The sequence below is a fragment of the Leptodactylus fuscus genome, chromosome 8 (assembly GCF_031893055.1).
Source record: "Leptodactylus fuscus isolate aLepFus1 chromosome 8, aLepFus1.hap2, whole genome shotgun sequence".
Classification (NCBI taxonomy): Eukaryota; Metazoa; Chordata; class Amphibia; order Anura; family Leptodactylidae; genus Leptodactylus; species Leptodactylus fuscus.
In genome coordinates this window covers 88,168,106-88,195,121 of record NC_134272.1, presented here as the reverse complement: position 1 = coordinate 88,195,121, position 27,016 = coordinate 88,168,106, and the positions used below count along the sequence as shown (strand labels likewise).

General features: G+C 44.9%; 1 protein-coding gene and 1 long non-coding RNA gene across 4 annotated transcripts in view; one reads left to right on the top strand and one right to left on the bottom strand.

The window, feature by feature from the left end:
* Positions 1 to 15,681, bottom strand: part of SPEG (striated muscle enriched protein kinase) — a 182,638-nt gene extending 166,957 nt beyond the window's left edge. For all 3 annotated transcript variants that reach the window (XM_075284593.1, XM_075284597.1, XM_075284598.1), the window contains exon 1: positions 14,865 to 15,681. In XM_075284593.1, the coding sequence (XP_075140694.1) occupies positions 14,865 to 15,300 (436 nt within the window). In that variant the 5' untranslated portion in view covers positions 15,301 to 15,681. The remainder of the gene's footprint in view (positions 1 to 14,864) is intronic.
* Positions 12,513 to 27,016, top strand: part of LOC142216652 (uncharacterized) — a 59,399-nt gene continuing 44,895 nt past the window's right edge. The window contains exons 1-2 of the long non-coding RNA XR_012717360.1: positions 12,513 to 12,767; positions 21,789 to 21,907. This is a non-coding gene — a long non-coding RNA (uncharacterized LOC142216652). The remainder of the gene's footprint in view (positions 12,768 to 21,788; positions 21,908 to 27,016) is intronic.

Here is a 27,016-nt window from a genome sequence, read left to right as displayed (position 1 = left end):
GAAAAATGTGGAAAAATGCAGAGAGAAAAGTCTGCATTTTTAAAGCGGATTTAGGGACGGAAACCCCGAACGGAAAGTAAGTGACGCGATCCTATACAGGCTGATAACCTACACATTCCACCCGGCCATATAATATATGTCCTGTACTGGAAATTGTAAGAAACCAACAAAGGTATCCACAGGATATTTTATGAATTTAGGGAAAACTTAATCAAAACAAAGAAGTTCTGCAAATTTCTAATATAATTTATGTTTCAAATTCTCAAAAATTTAAAAATGTCTCCTGTGGAGAGGTCATCAGTGTCAAGATGGGATTTAATAGCCAACCCCAGGCCAGAGCCCTAAATATATTCAGACCCCAGAGCAGTCCCCTAAATATATTCAGACCCCAGACCATAACCCTAAACCTATTCAGACCTCAAACCAGACCCCTAAACATATTCAGACCCCAGACCATAACCCTAAACCTATTCAGACCTCAAACTAGACCTCTAATTATATTCAGACCCCGGACCAGTCCCCTAAACATTATTCAGACCCCAGACCAGACCCCTAAATATATTCAGACCCCAGACAGACTATATACAGTACTTACCCTTGTGACCCCCAGATCTTGCTTAGCACTGCACTGGCTCTTGATACTGTTCAGCATAGGGAGCATCTGCCACCTCTCTCTGTATCCTGATGCTGGACAGTGTCAATAACCAGTACATTGGTAATCAGAGCTGAACAAGAGCTGGAGCGAGAAAGCTCAGTATACAGACCAGTGTCCTCAGTATATAGATCAGTGTCCTCAGTATACAAACCAGTGTCCTCAGTATATAGATCAGTGTCCTCAGTATACAGACCAGTGTCCTCAGTATATAGATCAGTGTCCTCAGTATACAGACTAGTGTCCTCAGTATATAGATCAGTGTCCTCAGTATACAGACCAGTGTCCTCAGTATACAGACCAGTGTCCTCAGTATACAAACCAGTGTCCTCAGTATATAGATCAGTGTCCTCAGTATACAGACCAGTGTCCTCAGTATATAGATCAGTGTCCTCAGTATACAGACCAGTGTCCTCAGTATATAGATCAGTGTCCTCAGTATACAGACTAGTGTCCTCAGTATATAGATCAGTGTCCTCAGTATACAGACCAGTGTCCTCAGTATACAGACCAGTGTCCTCAGTATACAGACCAGTGTCCTCAGTATACAGACCAGTGTCCTCAGTATATAGATCAGTGTCCTCAGTATACAGACCAGTGTCCTCAGTATATAGATCAGTGTCCTCAGTATACAGACTAGTGTCCTCAGGATATAGATCAGTGTCCTCAGTATACAGACCAGTGTCCTCAGTATATAGATCAGTGTCCTCAGTATACAGACTAGTGTCCTCAGTATACAGACCAGTGTCCTCAGTATATAGATCAGTGTCCTCAGTATACAGACTAGTGTCCTCAGTATACAGACCAGTGTCCTCAGTATATAGATCAGTGTCCTCAGTATACAGACTAGTGTCCTCAGTATATAGATCAGTGTCCTCAGTATACAGATCAGTGTCCTCAGTATATAGATCAGTGTCCTCAGTATACAGACCAGTGTCCTCAGTATACAGACCAGTGTCCTCAGTATACAAACCAGTGTCCTCAGTATATAGATCAGTGTCCTCAGTATACAGACCAGTGTCCTCAGTATATAGATCAGTGTCCTCAGTATACAGACTAGTGTCCTCAGTATATAGATCAGTGTCCTCAGTATACAGACCAGTGTCCTCAGTATATAGATCAGTGTCCTCAGTATACAGACTAGTGTCCTCAGTATATAGATCAGTGTCCTCAGTATACAGACTAGTGTCCTCAGTATATAGATCAGTGTCCTCAGTATACAGACCAGTGTCCTCAGTATATAGATCAGTGTCCTCAGTATACAGACTAGTGTCCTCAGTATATAGATCAGTGTCCTCAGTATACAGACTAGTGTCCTCAGTATACAGACCAGTGTCCTCAGTATATAGATCAGTGTCCTCAGTATACAGACCAGTGTCCTCAGTATACAAACCAGTGTCCTCAGTATATAGATCAGTGTCCTCAGTATACAGACCAGTGTCCTCAGTATATAGATCAGTGTCCTCAGTATACAGACCAGTGTCCTCAGTATATAGATCAGTGTCCTCAGTATACAGACTAGTGTCCTCAGTATACAGACCAGTGTCCTCAGTATACAGACCAGTGTCCTCAGTATATAGATCAGTGTCCTCAGTATACAGACCAGTGTCCTCAGTATATAGATCAGTGTCCTCAGTATACAGACCAGTGTCCTCAGTATATAGATCAGTGTCCTCAGTATACAGACTAGTGTCCTCAGTATATAGATCAGTGTCCTCAGTATACAGACTAGTATCCTCAGTATATAGATCAGTGTCCTCAGTATATAGACCAGTGCCCTCAGTATATAGACCAGTGCCCTCAGTATATAGACCAGTGCCCTCAGTATATAGACCAGTGTCCTCAGTATATAGACCAGTGCCCTCAGTATATAGACCAGTGCCCTCAGTATATAGATCAGTGTCCTCAGTATACAGACCAGTGTCCTCAGTATATAGATCAGTGTCCTCAGTATACAGACTAGTGTCCTCAGTATACAGACCAGTGTCCTCAGTATATAGATCAGTGTCCTCAGTATACAGACTAGTGTCCTCAGTATACAGACCAGTGTCCTCAGTATATAGATCAGTGTCCTCAGTATACAGACCAGTGTCCTCAGTATATAGATCAGTGTCCTCAGTATACAGACCAGTGTCCTCAGTATATAGATCAGTGTCCTCAGTATACAGACCAGTGTCCTCAGTATATAGATCAGTGTCCTCAGTATACAGACTAGTGTCCTCAGTATATAGATCAGTGTCCTCAGTATACAGACTAGTATCCTCAGTATATAGATCAGTGTCCTCAGTATATAGACCAGTGCCCTCAGTATATAGACCAGTGCCCTCAGTATATAGACCAGTGCCCTCAGTATATAGACCAGTGTCCTCAGTATATAGACCAGTGCCCTCAGTATATAGACCAGTGCCCTCAGTATATAGATCAGTGTCCTCAGTATACAGACCAGTGTCCTCAGTATATAGATCAGTGTCCTCAGTATACAGACTAGTGTCCTCAGTATACAGACCAGTGTCCTCAGTATATAGATCAGTGTCCTCAGTATACAGACTAGTGTCCTCAGTATACAGACCAGTGTCCTCAGTATATAGATCAGTGTCCTCAGTATACAGACCAGTGTCCTCAGTATATAGATCAGTATCCTCAGTATACAGACCAGTGTCCTCAGTATATACTGTAGATCAGTGTCCTCAGTATATAGATCAGTGTCCTCAGTATATAGATCAGTGTCCTCAGTATACAGACTAGTGTCCTCAGTATATAGATCAGTGTCCTCAGTATACAGACTAGTATCCTCAGTATATAGATCAGTGTCCTCAGTATACAGACCAGTGTCCTCAGTATATACTGTAGATCAGTGTCCTCAGTATATAGACCAGTGCCCTCAGTATATAGACCAGTGCCCTCAGTATATAGACCAGTGCCCTCAGTATATAGACCAGTGCCCTCAGTATATAGACCAGTGCCCTCAGTATATAGACCAGTGCCCTCAGTATATAGACCAGTGCCCTCAGTATATAGACCAGTGCCCTCAGTATATAGACCAGTGCCCTCAGTATATAGACCAGTGTCCTCAGTATACAAACCAGCATCTGTTAGGGTGCATTCACACGATGTAACGTGCCGCGTGATCTGGCACGTATAAGGCGTGTGAGAGTTTGTGCGCCGTACAAACTCCCATTGATTTCAATGGGAGTTAGGATTGTATACGCCACGTTATTTTGCGTCTGTGATTTTGCGGCCGCAAAATAACACGGCGTATACGATCTTAACTCCCATTGAAATCAATGGGAGCTTTTACGGCGTGCAAACTCTCACACGCCGTAAACGTGCCAGATCACGCGGCACGTTACATCGTGTGAAGGCACCCTTAGGCTGCATTCACACGGAGTAAACGCTGGCGTTTTTTGTGTGTTTTTTGCACATAGCGCCGCGTTTACGCCGCGTAGCGTCGCGTTAACGCCGCGTATACGCCGCGTTAACGCCGCGCTATTTAACGGTGGCGTTGCCCGGCGTTAACGCGGCGTATACGCGGCGTTAACGCGACGCTACGCGGCGTAAACGCGGCGCTATGTGCAAAAAACACACAAAAAACGCCAGCGTTTACTCCGTGTGAATGCAGCCTTAGATTAATTAGCTATATAATGGCAGGCTTTGATTTTTGCTGTTGCTTACGCCTTATTTTTAGCTTTCATCCCGGCAAATAAGTGAAAAACGTATATCATCGGGTGACCAGTGGAGGGAGGCTAAAAATAGGACGACTCCCAGTGAAACCAGCTGAGCTGACATGTCTGCACTCAATGAGAAGAAGCTCCACTTCCTCTTACCAAGGAGGTCAAAGTAAGTGTGCGCCATGAAGTCCTGAGGTATATGGGGTACACTGACCTCCAACTAAAACTAAGGCCTGGGTCACATCTGCGTTCGGTATTCCGCTTGGGGACTCCTCGAACGTAATACCAAACGCATTAAAAAGTGGTGAGCAATGAAAGCACACGGACCCCATAGATTATAATGGGGTCTATGTGTTTTCTGAGCGGCGTCTGCACGAGTCATGGGGAGAGAAAAGTAGTGCTTGAAGTAGTTTTCTCTCCGTGCGGATAACACACAGACCCCTCTGTGCTTTCACTGCTCACCGCTTTTTAATGCGTTTGGGGGGTCCCCAAGCAAACTCCCTGAACGGAATATCAAACGCAGATGTGAACTAGGCCTGAGATACTTAGTGACTGATACAATGTGCCAGAATGCCAGCAGTATGATTTGCTCTTTAAAGATGCCCTCTTTGTACTGTAGTCTCTCCAGCCTATAGATAGATCAATGTCCTGAACAGGACTCCTTCTATTAACCTCTTAATTCTCTAATCGAGTATTTAAAGGGTTTACTGTGAATGTGGCCGAATTGTAGCAAATTACAAGTTAAAACAGTTTTGCAAATATAAATAATATAAAATTGTGCATTGTTTGTAAAGATTTTCTGTTGTCTTGATGGATATAACAATAAATACAGGATTGTCAGAAATCCAAACATGATGTCCTTATCATGGACAGGTTGTCAATAAGGACATCATGGCTGGTTATCAGGAGGACACTACATGTATGAGAAGATAACCCGACCACAATAAGGACATCATGGCTGGTTATCAGGAGGACACTACATGTATGAGAAGATAACCTGACCACAATAAGGACATCATGGCTGGTTATCAGGAGGACACTATATGTATGAGAAGATAACCTGACCACAATAAGGACATCATGGCTGGTTATCAGGAGGACACTACATGTATGAGAAGATAACCCGACCACAATAAGGACATCATGGCTGGTTATCAGGAGGACACTACATGTATGAGAAGATAACCTGACCACAATAAGGACATCATGGCTGGTTATCAGGAGGACACTACATGTATGAGAAGATACCCAACCACAATAAGGACATCATGGCTGGAAATCAGGAGGAGACACTACATGTATGAGAAGATAACCTGACCACAATAAAGACATCATGGCTGGTTATCAGGAGGACATTACATGTATGAGAAGATAACCTGACCACAATAAGGACATCATGGCTGCTTATCAGGAGGACACTACATGTATGAGAAGATAACCTGACCACAATAAGGACATCATGGCTGGTTATCAGGAGGACACTACATGTATGAGAAGATAACCGGACCACAATAAGGACATCATGGCTGGTTATCAGGAGGACACTACATGTATGAGAAGATAACCTGACCACAATAAGGACATCATGGCTGGTTATCAGGAGGACACTACATGTATGAGAAGATAACCGGACCACAATAAGGACATCATGGCTGGTTATCAGGAGGACACTACATGTATGAGAAGATAACCGGACCACAATAAGGACATCATGGCTGGTTATCAGGAGGACACTACATGTATGAGAAGATAACCTGACCACAATAAGGACATCATGGCTGGTTGTCAGGAGTGTACTGTATATTAATCCATTGCTGCACTGAACTGAGACTATTTTATAGTGTTGGTAATGAACAATGGAAGTTTCCACAATGGCAGGTTTGACTGTAAGACTTCTTTCAGGTGATATACCTCTACGATGATCCCTTCATACCCCCTGTGCAAGAACAAATGGAAAATAATGGGTATTGTCAAGGACAAATTTGCTTGTGTGCATATTAGGGACAGATGGTGGCCAGTAATCCACAAGGTGGTAGGAGGCTGTATATGAGCAGTTCTGCTTCTGAATCCACCATGTTTGGGTGGAGACATCTCAGTCGACCTCCTCAGAGAATAAACACAAGATCTAAATAAAGATCACAGCTTGTTGTCCGGTGCAGCAGACTCGAAACCTGCCAGGGAAGTCATGCCTTGGCCATCTGCCTGGCCCCTGTGCCCTCCATCTACCACAGCCCGGTTTCATACATGGCTGCTGATTACTTACATTATTACAGGGGGGAGGAACGATTTTGGAACTAAACGTTCTGTTCTGGTCTCGCTGCTGCGTCTAGTTAGTCAGTAACAGATTCCATCCAGCAGCTGACAAATGGCAGACATGATGTTAATAGGATGGCAGGGATTTAATAAAATATATAAATGACATTCATTTTAATAGACAGTCAGATATTCAGTGCTGTAAGTTTCAGGTCGGAGTGAGATATCTTGGCCATACCAAATAAAATCATTCTGCAGGTCCGCCGTCCCACAACACCTAGGAAATAACCTCTTCAAATATGGCTGGACCATTATTGTGTAAGAACCTGGGCCCACTGGAGGGTCCTCTGGTACGCCAGTCCGACATTGAGTCCCTTCCACATGTGTTATATGAACCAAGGGCATAGCAGTAAGGGGTTTGGAGTCTTAGGTGCAGCATTGGTCCTGGGGTTGAGAAGCTTCACGCGAAGAGTCCAAATGGTGCAGACCTGGAGATGCCAAATAATACTGCCATGCCCTGCCTAAATGCATACAGGGGTCGGTGGAAAACACGCAACAAAACATGTTGGACCCCCTCCTATTTCTGGATCACCCTGGAATACCTTAGAGTTCGTGTTATACTGCAGCTTACACAATAGTGCCATATAGTGAACATATCACAGTGCCATACCTTACACAAAGGTGCCATACAGTAAATATAGTGCCAAAATGAGCTGATATAATAGTACTATATGGTGAACATACACCACTGCCATATAGAGGCCAAAGCATACTATACAGCTGGTGCCAAGGAACTGGAAATAATCAAAAGTTCCCCTATGTGTGGCCAATAAGACCAAGGTCCACAAGGGGTTAATGCTCTAACTGCAAGGACATGTGACCATATTGTCATGCAGGGGGTCTGATCGCCAATTCTCCCATGAACATAGAGGTCTGGATTTCCCCATACTAATAGAGCACACACACTGGATCGTCATTCATCTTTATGGGACTGCAGAAGGCAAGCCCTGTGCAAGAGATGAATGGAAAGGCAGCACACATGGATGATGGCGGTGGTCTGAGTTGGAAGGAGTTGCTTATGGGCGCTTACTCCTTGGAGGATACACGGTAGTAACACATTTTGTGTACAGATGCCATGTTCCTGGTGGTGGGCTGGAGTAAAGGACCGCACTAGGCTCATGGCCTTCACCCTACCCCTCTGACAGAGCAGATTACACCCCATGGTCGGGCTCCGCTTTCATAGAAGATAACACTGGATTGTTCAGGGAATCACCCCAGGGATGCCGGAGTGACATTGCAAGGGTAAACACACGATAAACGGCTGTGGACGCGTTTCATTACAGTACAGTAAATTCACAGGTCCCAGGGTCACCCTACACCACCAGATATCTCCATGAATGACATTATTAGCTGGGAACACTGCCAGGATGACTGGCTTTCATTTACATAGCAATGAGGCTGACGACGGCCTATGGAAGCTTACAAGGGCTGATAGTTTGCATAGTCCTTTATTACTGAGCGGATTCCCCAGTTCGGTTGGCGGAGGTCCCTATTTTCCATTGTCGGACAATGAGCTATTTTATCCAATATGGCAGCACATAATGTATATCAATAAGGCCCCTTGTCATGTATGGAGGCCAGTAGTCACTGACTAAAAGAAGCGTCCATCATACCTTAAAGGGGGCCCGATATATTGGGTATTATGCTTAAGGGTCATTCCGTGTCAAGTGAACCAATGATTTTTCCCTCTATATTTTTAATTCTTTTGATATTTTGTTATTTGGTAATAGTGTGTCAGAGAATGCAAAATGTGAAGAAAAAAAAATTCTAAAAATTTTTTGGGATTTTTAATTAATTTTCAAAGTTCAGAAAAAGTGCGAATTTCTGTGTTGCCTGCCTTTACATTTCTCCTCATAACTTAGGCTAGAAAAAAGATAGAGAAACAAAATAAACGCCATTCTACTCAGAACTATACAGGCTTTCACCAAATATGTCACAAGAGTATCTTTGTTAATATTTTACCGATGTGAACGCAAACGCAAAATTTTAAAACGCATTTCCAAAAAAAAACGTTTTATTTAAAAATTTCAAAAAAATGCACATGGGCCTGCTATGCCCTTAGCCACATCTGTACCAAAATTCAAGTTGGGATTGCGATGGGATAATATTTTAAAATATAACTATTAGTGTCATTCCGAAAATCTTGAATTCAGATCTGTCCTTCTGAGCTGAAGGAGAGTTTGTTAAAACATCGGTTACAGGAAGCAGAACCCATCCAAGGGACTCAGCAATACCACACTTTCATTCCATATAGTGAAACAGAAATAAAAACAAGGATTTTTTCATTCAGCAATGACAGTGAAGTCCATGAAGTGGTAGAAGGCGGCACAAGATTGGCAATGGATGACATAACTGGTTATGTGACCTGTGAATATGATCGGCGCTGGTGGCTGGCTACTGTACTCTCCAAAGATTGTGAAAAGGAAGACATAAAATTGACTTTTTTGCATCGTTCTGGTCCAGCACTATCCTTTGTGTATCCAAGAAAACCAGACATTTTACAAGTCAACAAAAATCAGATATTAACTCAGGTGGAGCCGAACACCATGACAGGCCGTACATACTCTTTGACACAAAAGGAAATGGCCATTGCTAGTAAGCGCTTATGGACAAGATTACATTTCACTCACTAGAAAGGACAAATTGATGATAAAAGGCCAGTAGTTTAAAAATGTCCTATTAATTGTTTGATTAGTTCATATTTTATAGAATGAGGATTTATCTACTGGACTATTTTTCTTAATAAATTACATGTTTAGTAATATAATAAAAAACAATTGTTACATGTAGAAATAGGTGTTAGAAATATTGGTTCTTGTACTCTTGTTAACATATAATTAGGATGAGACTATTTAGAAAATCGCACTTGAGGATATGAGCAGCTTTTTTCTTTCGGTTTGTTCAATGCATTCAGGTTGAAAATGCTGAACAAGTTGTGTTCTGATGATGACGCTGGGTTCACACCTGCATTCAGGGTCTCCGTTTTGTGCTTTCCGTCTTCTGCATGCCAGAAGACGCAAAGCACAGACCGGGTCCGGCCGTGAGCGGCGGTGAGTGTTTTATGCTCTCCGCCGCGAAACCGGATTTTTTAATCCGGACACAGAGTACTGCATGTCCAACTCTGTGTCCGGATTATAAAACCCGGTTTCGCGGCGGAGAGCGCAAAACGCTCACTGCCGGACAGCTTTCTCACCCATTCAAATGAATGGGTGAGAAAGACTCCTGCAGGTTTCCGTATCCTGCTCTGTTTTATGCAGGAAACGGAAACCTGCACAACGGAGAGGGCAACGCAGATGTGAACGAGCCCTAAGATGTATTTGTTCTGGCACTTACAGTATTTGATTTTTATGTTTTTTTATTGTTGCATATAAATGTTGAATTCAGCAAGTTGTAATTTGAAAAGAAAAAAGGAAGAAGCTCACACAAACATAAAATCAGATGATTCAAGGCTTAAAAAAAAAATTGATCCCAATTTGGTCCCAAGTTGAAAACCTGTACAAATATAACCAAGAACACAAGTAACACAAATGCATTTTTTCACAATTTTAAAACATACGTTTTTTTCACAATTGCGCATCAAAATTTTGAATTTGATTTCTCCAAAACAAAATATAAAGAAACATCGTCTTGTGACATATCAAATGAAAGCCGGTACCGCTCTGAGAAAAATGATGCCTCTCCCACCTATTTATCTTAATTCTAGCCCAAGATATGTTAAAAAATGTAAAGCCATACCAGGCCAAAATTCACACTTTTTCAAAACTTTAGAATTCTATAAAAAATTAACTGATGAAGAAAAAAATTCAAAACTTTTTATTTGTAATTAACTTAAGTTGTACTTCATAAAAAAAAAAAAAAAAAAAAAATCTAAAGACGTCAGGTAAAAAAAATATTCCTATTTGGATCACTTGATATGGAATGACCCTTAAAGGGTTAACTAAAAAACCCAGGAGGGCCAGAGTTGGGGGAAGATAAAAAAAAAGAAGTGTTTCTTATCTACCTCCAGTCATCCATGACAGCATCAGGCCCTCTGGTCCTTCACATGCTCGCACTTACCTGTCTGGCTCAGGTGACCACTCCGATCAATCACTGGTTTCTGCAGATACACGGTGGGTACCAATGACCTTCACAGGTAGCCGACACGTGACCAGGCCAGTGATTGGCTGAACTTTTGCCACTTTACTCCATGGGATGGAATGGGGGGGCAAATGCCAGAACGGAGGACCTGAGGACCTGGGGTAGGGGAGTAATTCTGCTTATTTCATTATTATCCCACTACAGGCCTTTCCTTGGTTTCTCAATTTGCCTGGAAAACCGCTTTAAATATCAATTACCCCCCCCCCAAAAAAAAAAAATCTGAAAATATAATATACTAGCATCTGCCCGCGACTTCGTCTGCGGGTTGGAGTTGGTGCTGAGCCGCTGATATATTGGCATTCGCTGTTGGTTATGATCCGCCGTGTGCCGCCATGTCCACTCCTGCGCGCCCCTGTCCCATTTGCTCCTCGCCTGTCCCCGCGGGCTCATGCCCCTTCACGCCCTCATGCCGCCCTCTCTCTCCCATGGCCTCGGCCACACCCCCGCGGCACCCCCTACGCCCCTAACCTCTCCGTGCTCCCTCCCCCCCAAGCACCCCAGACCCTCTCCCTCGACACGCGGCACCCCAGGACAACCTCTCCACCCCCCCTTTTTTTGCAGACCCCGCCCCTCCTATGGCCCCCACCTGTCGGGCACCCCTCAAAAACCCCAGTTTAGCCCCCTCTGCAAAAATCCCCTAACTCCCCTGCCGGCGCAAGTACTGTCCCGCTGCCGAATGACACGGTGTACTGACCATAGCTAAGCTGCAGGGTCGGGGAGGCGCAAAACCAGTAAGCTGAGTGCAGCGTCGGGGACTAAATAGAAGACCAGAGAGGAGGGGGAAGGGGGAGGTGCAGCTGCAATATTTCTTTGTGTCTGTAGGACTGCATTCTGGAAAAAGCAAAGGAGAAACATCTTACTAGTTCAGAGTGAATACTTTCACCTCTGATAGACATCTACAGTCAGCGTATATTGGGGAAATGCCTACTCAAGGCTAAGGCCCCACGTAGCGAGCCGCAGAGAAAAAGTGCTGCGTGAAAAACCACGCCAGAAACGCATTGAGGTTTTTCCTACAGCGCTTTTCACAGAAAGTTTGCAGAGTTTCCGTAGGTATAATTGACATGCTGTGATTTCCAAAACTGCGACGGCTTTGGAAATTGCAGCATTTCCGTTGCGTGTGTTTTTCTGTAATGTGTGGAATGGATCGCTATAGGGGGTGCAGGAGTAGTAATCACTACTAGGCCCTGGAGCCTTGGGGAGCCCAAATGTCTCTCTACAATAAGAAGATACCAGTATTATACATAGCACATCGTACGTTACATATTTTGCATTGAGGCCAAGAAGCTTCAAGTTACTATAACCTCTGCCAATGGCATTGAGATATGGCGGTACAACAAAGAATAGTGCACATGCTCGACCTGCTGCTCCTGTCATAATGGGCACACAGGACCCCTGGTTGCATGATCGGTCAGTGCACTAGTGAGCTGGCCTTCATCACCAGCAAGTCATCCCCTGTGCATAGAAGACATCTTGAAATTATTGGCATGCCCCTTTAAGACCCAAGTCTCACGCCGGTGCTCAATAAATGGCAGATATTATGGACATGTTTACAGAAGCGTTCATCATCATATCTTGTAAGACTTCGGTTGTAAATCTCCACGGCAGGTCATGGCCTGAATACAGAGCGAGCTCGCAGTTAACGTCATGGAACAAACACAGTGGAACAAAATGGTAAATCAACTGGGTTCAATGACTTGTGACTTAAAGCGCTCCGGTTTTCTGCCATTTTGCAGACTATACCAAATATGCTGCATCACGATATGTTATCACGCCGCTATCTCCTGGATGTGGAGCTGCTTAATGGAACGTAGCTCCGAGCACCAAATCTACAAAGGAAAAGATCACCCAAATCGCCGCGTGCAACTGTTATATTCCCTTATGATTTCAGCCCATGCAATGTCCAATAGTGCTCAAGACTATACTGCTATATACAGCTCCAAAAAGAACCTGACTCAGGTGGTGCATACTAATCCTAAAGATCCAGCGTATGAGCCCAGGTAAGTAAAATGGACAGCAAAATTATGAATAAAATGGGTGAAGAATTATTCCAATGCAACGTATCGGTCCTAAGGCTATCTATCTATCTATCTATCTATCTATCTATCTATCTATCTATCTATCTATCTATTTCCTATCTATCTATCTATCTCCTATCTATTTCCTATCTATCTATCTATCTATCTATCTCCTATCTATCTATATATCCATCCATCTATCTACCTATCTATCTATCTCCTATCTATCTATCTATCTATCTATCTATCTATCTATCTATATATCCATCTATCTATCTACCTATCTATCTATCTATCTATCTATCTATCTATCTATCTCCTATCTATCTATCTATCTATCTATCCATCTCCTATCTATCTATCTATCTATCTATCTATCTCCTATCTATCTATCCATCTCCTATCTATCTATCTATCTATCTATCTATCTCCTATCTATCCATCTCCTATCTATCTATCTATCTATCTATCTATCTCCTATCTATCTATCTATCTATCTATCCATCTCCTATCTATCCATCTCCTATCTATCCATCTCCTATCTATCCATCTCCTATCTATCTATCTATCTATCTATCTATCTATCTATCTATCTCCTATCTATCTATCTATCTATCTATCTCCTATCTATCTATCTATCTATCTATCTATCTATCTATCCATCTCCTATCTATCCATCTCCTATCTATCTATCTATCTATCTATCTATCTCCTATCTATCTATCTATCTATCCATCTCCTATCTATCCATCTCCTATCTATCTATCTATCTATCTATCCATCTCCTATCTATCCATCTCCTATCTATCTATCTATCTATCTATCTATCTATCTATCTATCTATCTATCTATATCCTATCTATCTATCTATCTATCTCCTATCTATCTATCTATCATCTATCTATCTATCTATCTATCTATCTATCTATCTATTATCTATCTATCTATCTCCTATCTATCTATCTATCTATCTATCTATCTCCTATCTATCTATCTATCTATCTATCTATCTATCTCCTATCTATCTATCTATCTATCTATCTATCTATCCATCTCCTATCTATCTATCTATCTATCTATCCATCTCCTATCTATCTATCTATCTATCTATCTATCCATCTCCTATCTATCTATCTATCTATCTATCTATCTATCTATCTATCATCTATCTATCTATCTATCCATCTCCTATCTATCTATCTATCTATCTATCTATCTATCTATCTATCTATCTATCTATCCATCTCCTATCTATCTATCTATCTATCTATCTATCTATCTATCTTCCTCCTCCAATCACATTTCATAACTATCATATAACAGATAAAACCCGGAATCAGCAGACGGATCATTCTTTATCTTACCCACTGAACCACATACACTTGGCTAGATTATGATTGATGCCATCTGAGCTATATTTAGGCTTCAGCTTCTGTCCCAGCAAATCTGCCCTTTTACCCCTTTAAATATCACAGCGCATTGAAAGACACAGGGGGGGGGATGGTCACCTAAAAATCTTGTCCTCTAATATAATGCATCCATTAAAAGGGAAGGAATCTGTGCGTCGCGTGCGGTGGTCCTCAGAGCGCCTCTAGGACTATCATGTTGGCTTGTAATCTTGGTAGACGTGTGGTGTATACAAGTCATAAATCAAGTGTCACTGGGACGTGCGCTCCATATCAGGTAGAGTTTGCATCATCCATTACCAAATTTTGCATCATGTCAGCTTCACACGGACGAGAGATGTTCATTTTACGTTTTCCATAAGAAAAATATCAATAATAAATCCAAATAAAATAAAAATATAACATTAAGGATCCCCCCACCCCTCCAAAAATTTCTATTTCTGGGAAAAATGGCCGCTAATACTAGTCCACTGTATAACTGGGCAGGTTTGTCTAGGAAAAGTGACAGTGACAATGACTCCAGGATTTCTAATGGCGGCCATATTGGATGTCACTCAACTTACCCAGAAACAGATACAACAACTTTACCGACTCACAGACTTATATTTACTTGGGTGTTTGATGTTAGAGGAGGGGGTGGGGGGGGCTTTATATAATTGACAATGATCATTACCTTCTAAATCAATGATGGCAAGAACGGCACTTGTGATGGCCTCCCCCGCAGGATTCTGAGCGACGCAGGTATACACTCCAGCGTCTTCCATCTTGCTGTCCCTAATACACAGTGTCCCGTATTCCTCTGCCCCAGGATTCAGAGGCTCCTTATTTTTGTACCAGCTTAGACTTGGCACCGGGTTCCCTGATACCGCCACCTTCAGGCTGATGTCACAGCCCGTCCCTATGGCAGCGTTCTTGAGCTTGCGGACAAAGTGCGGAGGGCAAGGCTTGGATTGCTCTTGGTCAGTCATAAGTTTTGGCTTCTTGGGCATCACATTAGGACTTGGTGGAGCTGCCAGTGTCTTGGCGAAGGTCCGAGTGGAAGGGGCTTGGGCGGCTGGTTCCCCCTCCTCGCTTTTTTTTACATTCATCTTTACCTGGCCACGGTACATAGTAAATATGGAGTCGGGTTCCTAGTCCAGATAATTGGGAGGTTATATGAAATTCCAAAGTCCAGAAAGTTTGATCCGGGAATCCAAAGCTTTGCCAATTTTTGTTGCCACAAAATGCAAATATGAATGGATAGAGAGAGAGAGAATATGAGGAGGGGGCACCAGCCCCAGGGTAATTGTCTGACTGATGACGCAATGGTTGCCTATGTCATACAATAAATCTCTTGCAGGTGGTCAATACAACTCATGAGTTGGGGAGAATCGACAGCCCCCCTGTATCGGTGCACTTGCTCTCCTAGGCTGGGGCCTATGGTGGTAGAAGACCTTGTACATGCCCCTAGGTCTGAGCCCCCTCTTCTTCTCCCTCTTCCCTTCAGCCTGCGATCTGCAAAAGAGACCCTGCAGACCTGCAGAACACACAAATGAGCCCCCCACCCCCCTTCACTTTTCCAAAAGTGGCACTGACAGCTGCCTCCCCCTCCTGATATGTGACATAACTTGGCTGAAGCTTTTCACCCCCCTACTCTTCTTCTTCTTCCTCCCTCCTCTGTCCGCTGCCCTCCTTGTGCAAAGAATAGAAACTAGGCAGGAACTTGCCATATTCAGAGGACGGGGCTGCACACACGGGGCAGGAGCAGGTGGCTGCAAAGAGAAAAAATTCCCATAAGAAAATCGTTTACGACCATTTCAAAGAAAGCGCAACATGATGGGAATTTTTATGGAATCTCCGTATATCTATAGTAATAGATCCCATATCCCGGGGGGTGCTGACTGGGCATTTGCACTGGGTGCTGAGTGCCAGAAGGGGAACATATATGGTTCTTTGATCTGCTGATCAGAGGGGGGTCTCAGAGGGTTGGTATTACTTGTGTGCTAAGATGCAGGTTTGCTGCAAATTTCACCTGTTGCATTGCATATCCAAAACATAAAGTTGCGCGGTCCAGGTTTAAAAACTCCTTAGATACATAGAAAATAAATTAATAAGGCCAGGGCCCTAGATGAAAAAACACACACAGTGTTTTACAGTTACAGTAAGGTGGTTCGGATCCTAGAGAATCACACCCACTCCTTGCGAAAAAATACGCGCTGTGATTTAAAAAACATTGCGGTTTTGGAAGTCAATTCTACCTACAGAAATAGCAGCCGTTTCCCTGTAGTTATAATGGAAGCAGAAAGTCCGCAGAGCAAACCTAGAAAAGCGCTGCGGGAAAACCCACAATGCTTTGCCGCTGCGGTTTTCCCCACAGTGTTTTTCTGCTGCGGCCTGCAAGGTGGGGCCTTATCCTTGAGCTGGGTTCACACCAGCACCTGAACTCCATTTTCAGGTTTCCGTCTTCTGCATGCAGAAGACGGAAACCTGTCATGCCGAGTCCAGCCGTGTGCGCCGGTGAGCGTTTTATGCGTTCCGCGACTAAACCGTTTTTTTAAAAACCGGACACAGAGTACTGCATGTCCAACACTGTGTCTGGTTTAAAAAAACGGTTTTGCCGCGGAACGCATAAAATGCTCACCGGCGCACACGGCCGGAGACTTTTGCCGGCAGGTTTCCGTCTCCTGCCCCTGTTTTGTGCATGAAACGGAAACCTGCAGAACGGAGTCCCGGGCGCAGATGTGAATCGAAAATCAGCAGCAAATTTCTAGAGTCCAAGGCTGGGGTCAGACATGGCTTCCATGCCCCCAGGGACTAACCGGCTGCATTGATAAGATTTTACAAAATCACATCTATAGGTTGCAAATAAAACCTGCAGTGCAAAGTGACAGCGCAATTTATGCCGCAGGTTCACTCCGCAGCCTTTAGTTTTTGTCGTGCAAAGGCTGAAGTTTGTGGGTGACCCTTGGCGATTCCTGCCAGTCTGCCATTATTGCGACAATTATTGTTGTGTTATAAAATATGGCATAGACACAATAATAACTGTGCCCCAAGGGGTTTCTAAGATGGCTGCCGTGGATGCTACACACCTTCTACAGGTCTGGGTTTCGCAGACATAAATTGGGACATGCAAACCGACAAATAAAAAAAATAAAGTGATTGGCCATAGCAACCAATCACAGCACAGCTTTAATTTCATATTCTAAACTGCAAAAAATGAAAACTGCTCTGTTTTTTGTTTTTTTTTTGGGGGGGGGGGGTTCCCTCCACACTTTGGTAAATCTTCCCCTTTAAGGTATGTTCACACTGAGATTTTAGGCTTAGTTCACATGGGGGCGTACTGGGGTATTTAGGTCCTGATTCTGACATGGGAAACAGCGTCCAAATATGGCCAAAATCCACCTGCCGCGACTTCTGATAGTCGCGGCACTCCGGTCCAGTGTAGGCCCAAATGAATGAGCCACGTGCGGAGCGTGCTGCCGCGAGGCGGACGCCACGGCCGAAACAGCCACGGATTCCGCCTGAAGAAAGGGCAGCTTGAGAACGCTAGCAGTCTCCATAGACCACCATTGTGAGGGGGTGGATTATGACGTGGACTCCGCACCAAAATCCGCCCCCTCTTGCCCTGTGTGAACGGGGCCCTAGTCAGGCTTTAAAACATTTTTTTTAAGCATTTTTTTGTTTTGAAAAATCTATTGGGGTCACATTTCTGCTTGTCCAAATTCCAAGTAAAATTCCACGTCAAAATCCGCCTAAAATTCCACACGGGGCAGCCGGTATTTCCTGTCTCCCATTCATTTCAATGGGGGTTGTCAGGTGGAATCTGTCTGACGCTTATTTCCGCACTGGCTGAAAAAATCTGATGGAGAATCCGCCTCTGACTCCCATTGTAACGAATGGAGGTTTCAGGCGGAATTTGGAGATGGTTTTGAGGCAGAATCTGCCTCCTATTCAGTGCTAAGTTCCTCTGTGTGAACACAGCCTTAGGGTGAATTCACACTGAGTAAACGCTAGCTTATTCTGAACGTAAAACACGTTCAGAATAAGCGGCGTCTAAAGCAGCTCCATTCATTTCTATGGGAGCGGGGATACGAGCGCTCCCCATAGAAATGAATGGGCTGCTTCTTTCACTCCGTGCAGTCCCATTGAAGTGAATGGGGAGTGCCGGCGTATACGGCAAGCTCTGCTCATGCCGGAGCGTACACGCCGGCACTCCCCATTCACTTCAATGGGACTGCACGGAGTGAAAGAAGCAGCCCATTCATTTCTATGGGGAGCGCTCGTATCCCCGCTCCCATAGAAATGAATGGAGCTGCTTTAGACGCCGCTTATTCTGAACGTGTTTTACGTTCAGAATAAGCTAGCGTTTACTCAGTGTGAATGCACCCTTAGACTCCAGTGGCCTCGTGTCCATAGACTGCGGCTCTCTCAGTGACTGAAGGCCCCTAGAGATACAGAACAAGTGTAATAAATCCATAAAGCTACTCCTATATAATGTACAGAAAACCGTCAGAACCGCGGCACATGAGGTAAATTCATCAACACTGATCCTAAGGAGACGTTGTACTGTTACCCATAGCAACCAATCAGATCGCAGCTTTCATTTACCTCAGGGCCTAAGCAAAATGGCAGCCTGAATCTGACCGGTCGCAGTGGGTAACGCCACCATTTCTCCTTGCCATCAAAACATATCCCAATACACCCCCCCATAAAGATGGCAGCAGTCACTGTGACCTGTATAAGCCTTACTCACACCTCCATACAAGATGGCTGTATACTGTCCTTGTTCTCCACATTCAGTCAGGGCCAGAGTTGGAGGGGGGGAGGCAAACTGGGCCCCATAACATAAGGGGCTCCCTGACTTCAGCAGCTTTAGAAAGCACTCGGGGCCCCAAACTCCTGAGGAGGCCACAGGGCCACTGAGTGCTGGCAGTCTCTCCTCACTCACTCACCAAAGTGTCCGCACAGGCCGACACCTCCTCACATGCTGCAGACCTGTCTAATCAATCCCTGATATACGTACACATGACACATACCTCCCAACTTTTGAAGAACCGAAAGAGGGACAAAATGTGCGGCGCGCATAGCGCGCCGCGGCAAATTTAGCCCCACCCACTTTTGTGTTGACTCACTCGTTAATTTTTCATGTGCCCGCACACAGTATAATCCTCCTACAGTCACCCGTAAATTATATGTCCCCCCTCTATCTCTCCCCCAGTTTCATATACACCCTTCATCTGCCCCCAGTTTCATGTCCCTCTTCCATCTCTGCTCCCAGATTCATGTCCCTCCATCTCTGCCCCCAGATTCATGTCCCTCCATCTCTGCTCCCAGATTCATGTCCCTCCATCTCTGCCCCCAGATTCATGTCCCTCCATCTCTGCCCCCAGATTCATGTCCCTCCATCTCTGCCCCCAGATTCATGTCCCTCCATCTCTGCCCCCAGATTCATGTCCCACATCTCTGCCCCCAGATTCATGTCCCTCCATCTCTGCCCCCAGATTCATGTCCCTCCATCTCTGCCCCCAGATTCATGTCCCTCCATCTCTGCCCCCAGAGATGTCAGCTCCTCGCTTCGCTGCTGCCGCCGGCTCCTGGCGTGTATATCGCGTCTACAAGCCAGGAGCCGGCGGCGGCAGCAGCGAAGCGAGGAGCTGACACAGGTCAGCTCCTCGCTTCAGCCGCATGTGTCAGCGAGAGAGAGACGCAGCGGCGAAGCGAGCACGCGAGCAGCTTCAGCCGCGTGTGTCAGGGAGAGAGGCGGGCAGCGGCAAAGCGAGGAGCTGACCTGTGTCAGCTCCTTCCTTCAGCCGCATGTGTGTTCAACTCAGATCTGCGTCCTCTGGACGCAGATCTGAGTTGAAATCGGGACATACCTCCCTCCAACCGGGACCGCGGGACATGTCACCCAAATTGGGACTGTCCCGCGGAAATCAGGACGGTTGGGAGGTATGCATGACATGTTCTGTCATATGTGTGTATGTATGTGTGTACACATGTTCTGTCATATGTGTGTATGTATGTGTGTACACATGTTCTGACATATGTGTGTATGTATGTGTGTACACATGTTCTGACATATGTGTGTATGTATGTGTGTACACATGTTCTGTCATATGTGTGTATGTATGTGTGTACACATGTTCTGTCGTGTGTGTATGTATGTGTGTACACATGTTCTGTCATATGTGTGTATGTATGTGTGTACACATGTTCTGTCATATGTGTGTATGTATGTGTGTACACATGTTCTGTCATATTTGTGTATGTATGTGTGTACACATGTTCTGTCATATCTGTGTATGTATGTCTGTACACATGTTCTGTCATATCTGTGTATGTATGTCTGTACACATGTTCTGTCATATCTGTGTATGTATGTCTGTACACATGTTCTGTCATATGTGTGTATGTATGTGTGTACACATGTTCTGTCATATGTGTGTATGTATGTGTGTACACATGTTCTGACTAGCGGAAAAAAGAAGCGGATTTTGAGGCAGATTTAAAATCTGCTGCCAAAAAAACTCAGTGTAAACTAGCCTTAATTATTCAAAAGCACCAAATGCAGAGACCTTTACCTTTCTGTACAAAGTTGATTGTATTATTGAAACCTCTGATTCACACGACTGTAATTTGTAGGTCCGTAACTCTCTGCAATTGTGGATCCGCACAGTATTAAGGTTAAATTGCCGTGTTGGCACTTTGCGATAATTTAATGGGCTTTGGGTTGCAGTTTTGGGCACTCGGTCTCTAAAAGGTTCGCCATCACTGCCCTATGGTATCCAAAACTTGAATGAGAATTTCCTGTGTATTTGCTTTGCTATGCTGTCAGTATTTACTGAAGTTTTGCATTTGATTTGTCAGGATGATCACCATAATGATCACCATTACATTTCCTAACATTCTTGCTGTGAATGATGAAGACCAGATAAAAACTGTAAGCGTAAAATGAATTGAAGACTCCTAAGCTAGGGTCACATCTGCTCTGCCTTTCCGTTGCTCTGGTCCGGGGAGCCTGACCACTGTTTTAGTGGTTACACAAAGACACCGATGGACCCCACTGACTAGAATAACGACAGTGCACTGAATTCAGCACACTATCAACTTTCCAGATGTGCACCCGGGTGCTGGAGATAGCAGTGCTCTTAGTTTCAGCTCAGATATCTCTCTACTGTCAGACGGGCGGGCTTTATTGCTCAGAATCATTGCTGGATGGTAAGGTATGCCCCCACGACACTATTCTGCCATTGCCAGCGATGACACTAAGCAGTAAGGCCTGCCCATTTGACGGTGAAGGAATATCAGTGCTGAAAGTAACAGCGCTGATATCTCCAGAATCGGGGCATATAGCGTCAAAGCTAAATTCAATGTCAGCTTTCCAGAGGTGAATAAAACCATGAGTGCCGGAGGACTTCAACGGTCCTCTTGGAATTGGCGGAGAGAAAATTTCTCCATACAGGATTTTTGTCTCCGTCAATTTTCAGCAGATTTTGGAGACTCCAGCGCAGATGTGAACTTACTCTTAGTTATACTAAACAGATCTAAAACAGAATCTTCTTGATAGATTGTGTCAGTAAATTAACAGTTTATATATTCCATGTTCTATAACTCCAAGGTAACATCTCATCTGCCAGTTCACAGCTGATGGTCAGGACTGAGGTCAAGACTTGTTTACACAGTGAATATTCCCAGATTATACACAGAGGACAACAATATAAACCAAGTAGAATAAAGGTATGTACAAGAATATAACTACTATAATACTGCTCCTATGTACAAGAATATAACTACTATAATACTGCTCCTATGTACAAGAATATAACTACTATAATACTACCCCTATGTACAAGAATATAACTACTATAATACTGCTCCTATGTATAAGAATATAACTACTATAATACTACCCCTATGTACAAGAATATAACTACTATAATACTACCTCCTATGTACAAGAATATAACTACTATAATACTGCTCCTATGTATAAGAATATAACTACTATAATACTACTCCTATGTACAAGAATATAACTACTATAATACTACCTCCTATGTACAAGAATATAACTACTATAATACTACCTCCTATGTACAAGAATATAACTACTATAATACTACCCCTATGTACAAGAATATAACTACTATAATACTACCTCCTATGTACAAGAATATAACTACTATAATACTGCTCCTATGTATAAGAATATAACTACTATAATACTGCTCCTATGTACAAGAATATAACTACTATAATACTACTCCTATGTACAAGAATATAACTACTATAATACTGCTTCTATGTACAAGAATATAACTACTATAATACTACTCCTATGTACAAGAATATAACTACTATAATACTACCCCTATGTACAAGAATATAACTACTATAATACTACCTCCTAGCTGTGAGGACGTGTTTTTGTAGCTCTCCTGAGGCTCCTGATGTCTGGAGATAGCCCAGGGCGGGGCCGCCCTGGGTGGGGAAGTTCCCCTGCCAAGGCCCAGGCTCCAAGGCCTTCTCTGGGAAGCAATTCCCAGACAACTAAAATAATGGATGAAAATCCTAAAGTCCCCAGTAATGGGAATCGTGTCCAGTGTGTCAGCAGTCCTAGTGCAGCAAGCCAAGATGGGAAGAAAGTTGTAAAGAAAGAAGTAATGGAAGCAAGCAGTAGTACGGTGCAACAACCAAGCAAAATGGCTGAATGTAAGAAGCAAACTTTGCAGCCTGTGCAGACTCCATTGCAGGTTGCAGGTGTCCAGTCCACCCCACCCTCCTGCAGACAGAGGAGAACATCCCTGGAGAAGCAGACCATGCAGGAGAACATGCAGCAGTCTGTATTGGTACGGTCTGAGCGGACAAGATCTGGTAGCGGTAACTACAAAAATGTAGTGAAGGCAGTGGAGGAGATCAAAGGGAGACCAGCGGGGAAGCTTCAAGGTACCAGCAGTACAGTCACTGGGAATAAACTGGGGCATAGTCCCCAGTCTGGACATTGTGGGCCCATGGCAGTGACAACAGCCGTAGCATGTCAGAAATCACAGGCTACACCAACCAGAAGCCATACTGGGGGTAACCAACCTGCAAAGCTTTCCAACAATGTACAGACTGTCACAGCTACTGAGCGAGCACCAGAACTGCGCCTGGCAGATGAGATACCAGCACTGGTCAAGCGACTGGAGACATTAAAGGCCAGTAAAATATATCTGCAGAGACAGATTGAATGTGCCTATAATCTAAAAAAGTCTGCATGCCCTGAGAAACTGGTGTTACTGGACAGGAAGCTGAGCGCACTGGCGAAAGAGCTCGCCGAGAACGTACGGGAGACCGAGACTGTACTGGAGCAAATGGGACCGGTGGGAGAATCGTACAGAAACCAGCAGCGGTTCCAGGAATACCAGAAGTCACCATCACCTTGTGCTAAAGCTGGGTCTGAACCCTCTCAAGGTGGCAGCCAGCAGTCCCATGTAAAACCGGTTCTGCAGCCAGCAAGTTTCCCTTTTAAGGAAGGGAATTTGTACGGGAAAGCGGCCAGTGTTAAGCAACAGCAAAAACCTGCAGCAATTCTCAGCAAGGCACCACAAGTCCCAGCAACCAGCACTTTGCAACCAGATCATGGACCCCTGCCTAATGGTAATGAAGTAGCAGCTGTGCAGACACCACAAGTCCCAGGAGACAAGTCATTGCAGCAGGACTATGGACTCTTACCTGAAGGTACTGGGGGAGTAACATATTCGGGGTTACAGGTTGTAAGTGTGTGGGACAGTCTGGACTCTGCTGTGCAGGACTCTGCTGCTGCTGACTGTAGTGGTAATATGGACTCTGCTATGCAGGACTCTGCTGCCGCTGACTATAATACTAATGTGGACTCTGCTATGCAGGACTCTGCTGCCGCGGATTGTCTGACTAATGTGCCTGATATTATGGATATTCCTGTATGTGATAACGGCCCAGCAGGGGAAGGTGTTTCTGGGGGGGATCCTTCACTATCTATGGCGTCAGACCCCTCTGCAGTCCAGTCTCTGGAGTCTGGTGATATTGCAGACATAGAGGTTGATGGTGGGGCGGACACAGGACAGTCCAGTGTGCAGGACTTTCCCCCTCTAGATACTCGCACAGTAGCAGAACCACATGGTACAGGTGCTCAGCAGCCCACACAGCGCCCACAAACACGCCAAGATGGCGGATCTGGCCGTACCTCCTCAGGGAATGCCTGGAGCCGCGGTGCTCCATCTTTTGCATCAAACTCCAATTATACAGGCCAGGCTTTCAGGAGGAGGAATGTAGTCAGGTTTAGGCACGGAGGTGCCAAGGAGGATCTGCCGGATAGGAGGTTTGTGGTCCGAGAGCTCCTATGTACCCAGATGGGCTTTGTGCCGACTGATATCCTGGCCGTCATAAACCTTCCTGACCGCCAGGGGTATGATGTTAGTTTTAAGCTGATGTCTGATCTGGACCGGTTCTGGGCCAATCTCACCAGGTTGAGAGATACGGAAGGTTGGGATAAGTTCAGTTTCATCCCCATCTCTAGGCCAGATACAGCCTCTGTCACAATTGTATTTTGGAATGAAGCCGTTCCCCCTCAGGACATAGTCATCTGGCTCAGGAGGCATTGTGACCTCATGTCTGATCTTACTAAGAACAGGGATGAAGACGGGGTCTGGACCGGTGGGTGGAGGGTCCTGGTGAAGTTGCGTCAGCAGAACAACATAACCCAACATCTGCCCAATTCGTTCTTTATAGGCCGAGAAAAAGGGATCTGCTTCTATGCGGGTCAGCCTCGCTGCTGCTTCAAGTGTGGGAAGGCCGGCCATGTGGCCAGTGTATGCTCCATGGTAAAGTGTAGCCTATGTAATGAAATGGGCCACGTGAGTGCCACATGCCAAAACATTAGGTGTAACCTGTGCGGTAGGATCGGTCACCCCCACAGAGATTGTCCTGATGCCTGGCATAACATCTGTAAGGATAGCCCTGATGAGGACTTGCTGGCAGCGGCTGATGACATACAGGAGGAGGAGGAGGCGCTATTGTCAGGGTCAGTAGTCATGGAGGCGGAGCCTCAACCACATACAGGTGATACCACCCAAGACCAGGCCGAGTCAGGTCCCATTGAGACGACCATGGAGGTTGTCGAGCAGGTTGTACAACCCTCAGTGGTCGTCTCTTCTCCTGCCCGATCATCCAACAATAATAAAAGGAGGAAGAAGGATAAAGCCAGCCGTAAGCCTGAGGGTGAGTGGACCACAGTAGAAAAGCCTACAAAGATGAGAGTAAGTAGTGCAGGCGAGGTCACTGCAACGGGGAATAGATTTAGTGTCCTATCAGAGTCAGACGGAGAAGCAGAACTAGACAGAGAACTCTCACGAATGATGGCGGAGTATGAGGAGGAGCCAGAGGGCGATCCCCCCACTAAGAGGAGACCCCACCGAGATGAGGGGCAGTCCGAATCAGACATGGAAACAGCTGGTCACCAGGACACCTCTGACTCTGACCTATGACAATGGGGCCCATCTCTCTGTTTCTCATATTCCTAGTTGTTCTGATGGCAGGTTTCTATCTTAAAGTTATCTCTAGTAATGTGAATAGCATCCGAGCAAGGAGGACAAGACACGCAGTGTATGAACATCTGAGATATCTTGATGCCGATGTCTATTTCTTACAAGAAACCCGTTTAAATACTTTAGGACTAATACGAGAAGCAGAGAGAGAATGGGAATCTGGCCCGTCCTTCTGGTCTCTGGCGGTGGAGCCTTATGCCGGGGTTTCTATACTGTTTAACACCCCTGATGTCACCATACACAGACTAACTGAGGTTCTGATGGGGAGGTGCCTGGTTTTAGAAGTTACCATCCGAGGCAGAAGGCTCCGACTCATTAATATCTATGGTCCACCGCAGTCAGTGATTGAAAGGGCACGTCTGTTTGATGAAGTCAAGCAGTACTTGTTTACATCTGTTCCGGTAGTCATGGCAGGGGACTTCAATGCCACCATGTCATCCAGTGACAGACCTACTGGTCGGCCTCTCACCAGGGACTGCAAGGTCTTAAGAAGAATTATTTCACAGGCTGGTCTGTCTGATGTGTTTACTGAGGGTGGTAGGAAACCCAAATTCACTTACTCCTGCGCTGGTAGATGCAGTCGGATAGACTTAGCTCTGGTCAGTCCCGCTGAGTATGTTAGTGAGAAAAGTGAAAAGACAGTCCCTTATTCTGACCATCTGGCTTTGTATTTTTGCTTGGGCTCCACAAAACGCCCTGATATTGGGAGAGGCCTATGGAAGCTGAATTCCAGCCTCTTGGACGATGACTGTGTCCGGAGTTGTGTCCACTCTCTATTTCAGAACCAGCTTGAGAGAGTGGTGTTTTATGATAACATGGCTGACTGGTGGGAGGATGTCAAGGAGGAGATCAGATCCCTCTTAAGGAGACTGTCAGTTAAGAAGGGGAAGAGTAAGTATAGCCAGTATCTGAGGCTGCGGAAAGAATTGGAGTCACTCTATTCGGCGGGCGGGGATGACCAACAGAAGATTGACCGGCTGAAATCTGAGATCAGTCAGTATCAGTACCGCAGGTATACATCCCTGGTTCTTGAACGGGATTATGGGTCCTTAGGGGCTCCGGATCCTTTTGAGAATTGCAGGGAGCGGGTGGCAAATAAATCGGTCACAGGTCTCACTGACTCCCAGGGTGTGTTACAGGAGTCTCGGGAGGGTATCCTGGGGGTGGTGAGAACTTACTATGCTGACTTGTTTCAGAAGAAGGTTTTGGATAGAGAGAAGGTGGCTCAATTCTTGGAGGCAACTCCGGGTCCTGATACTAATGATTTGGACTTTTCTCCTTT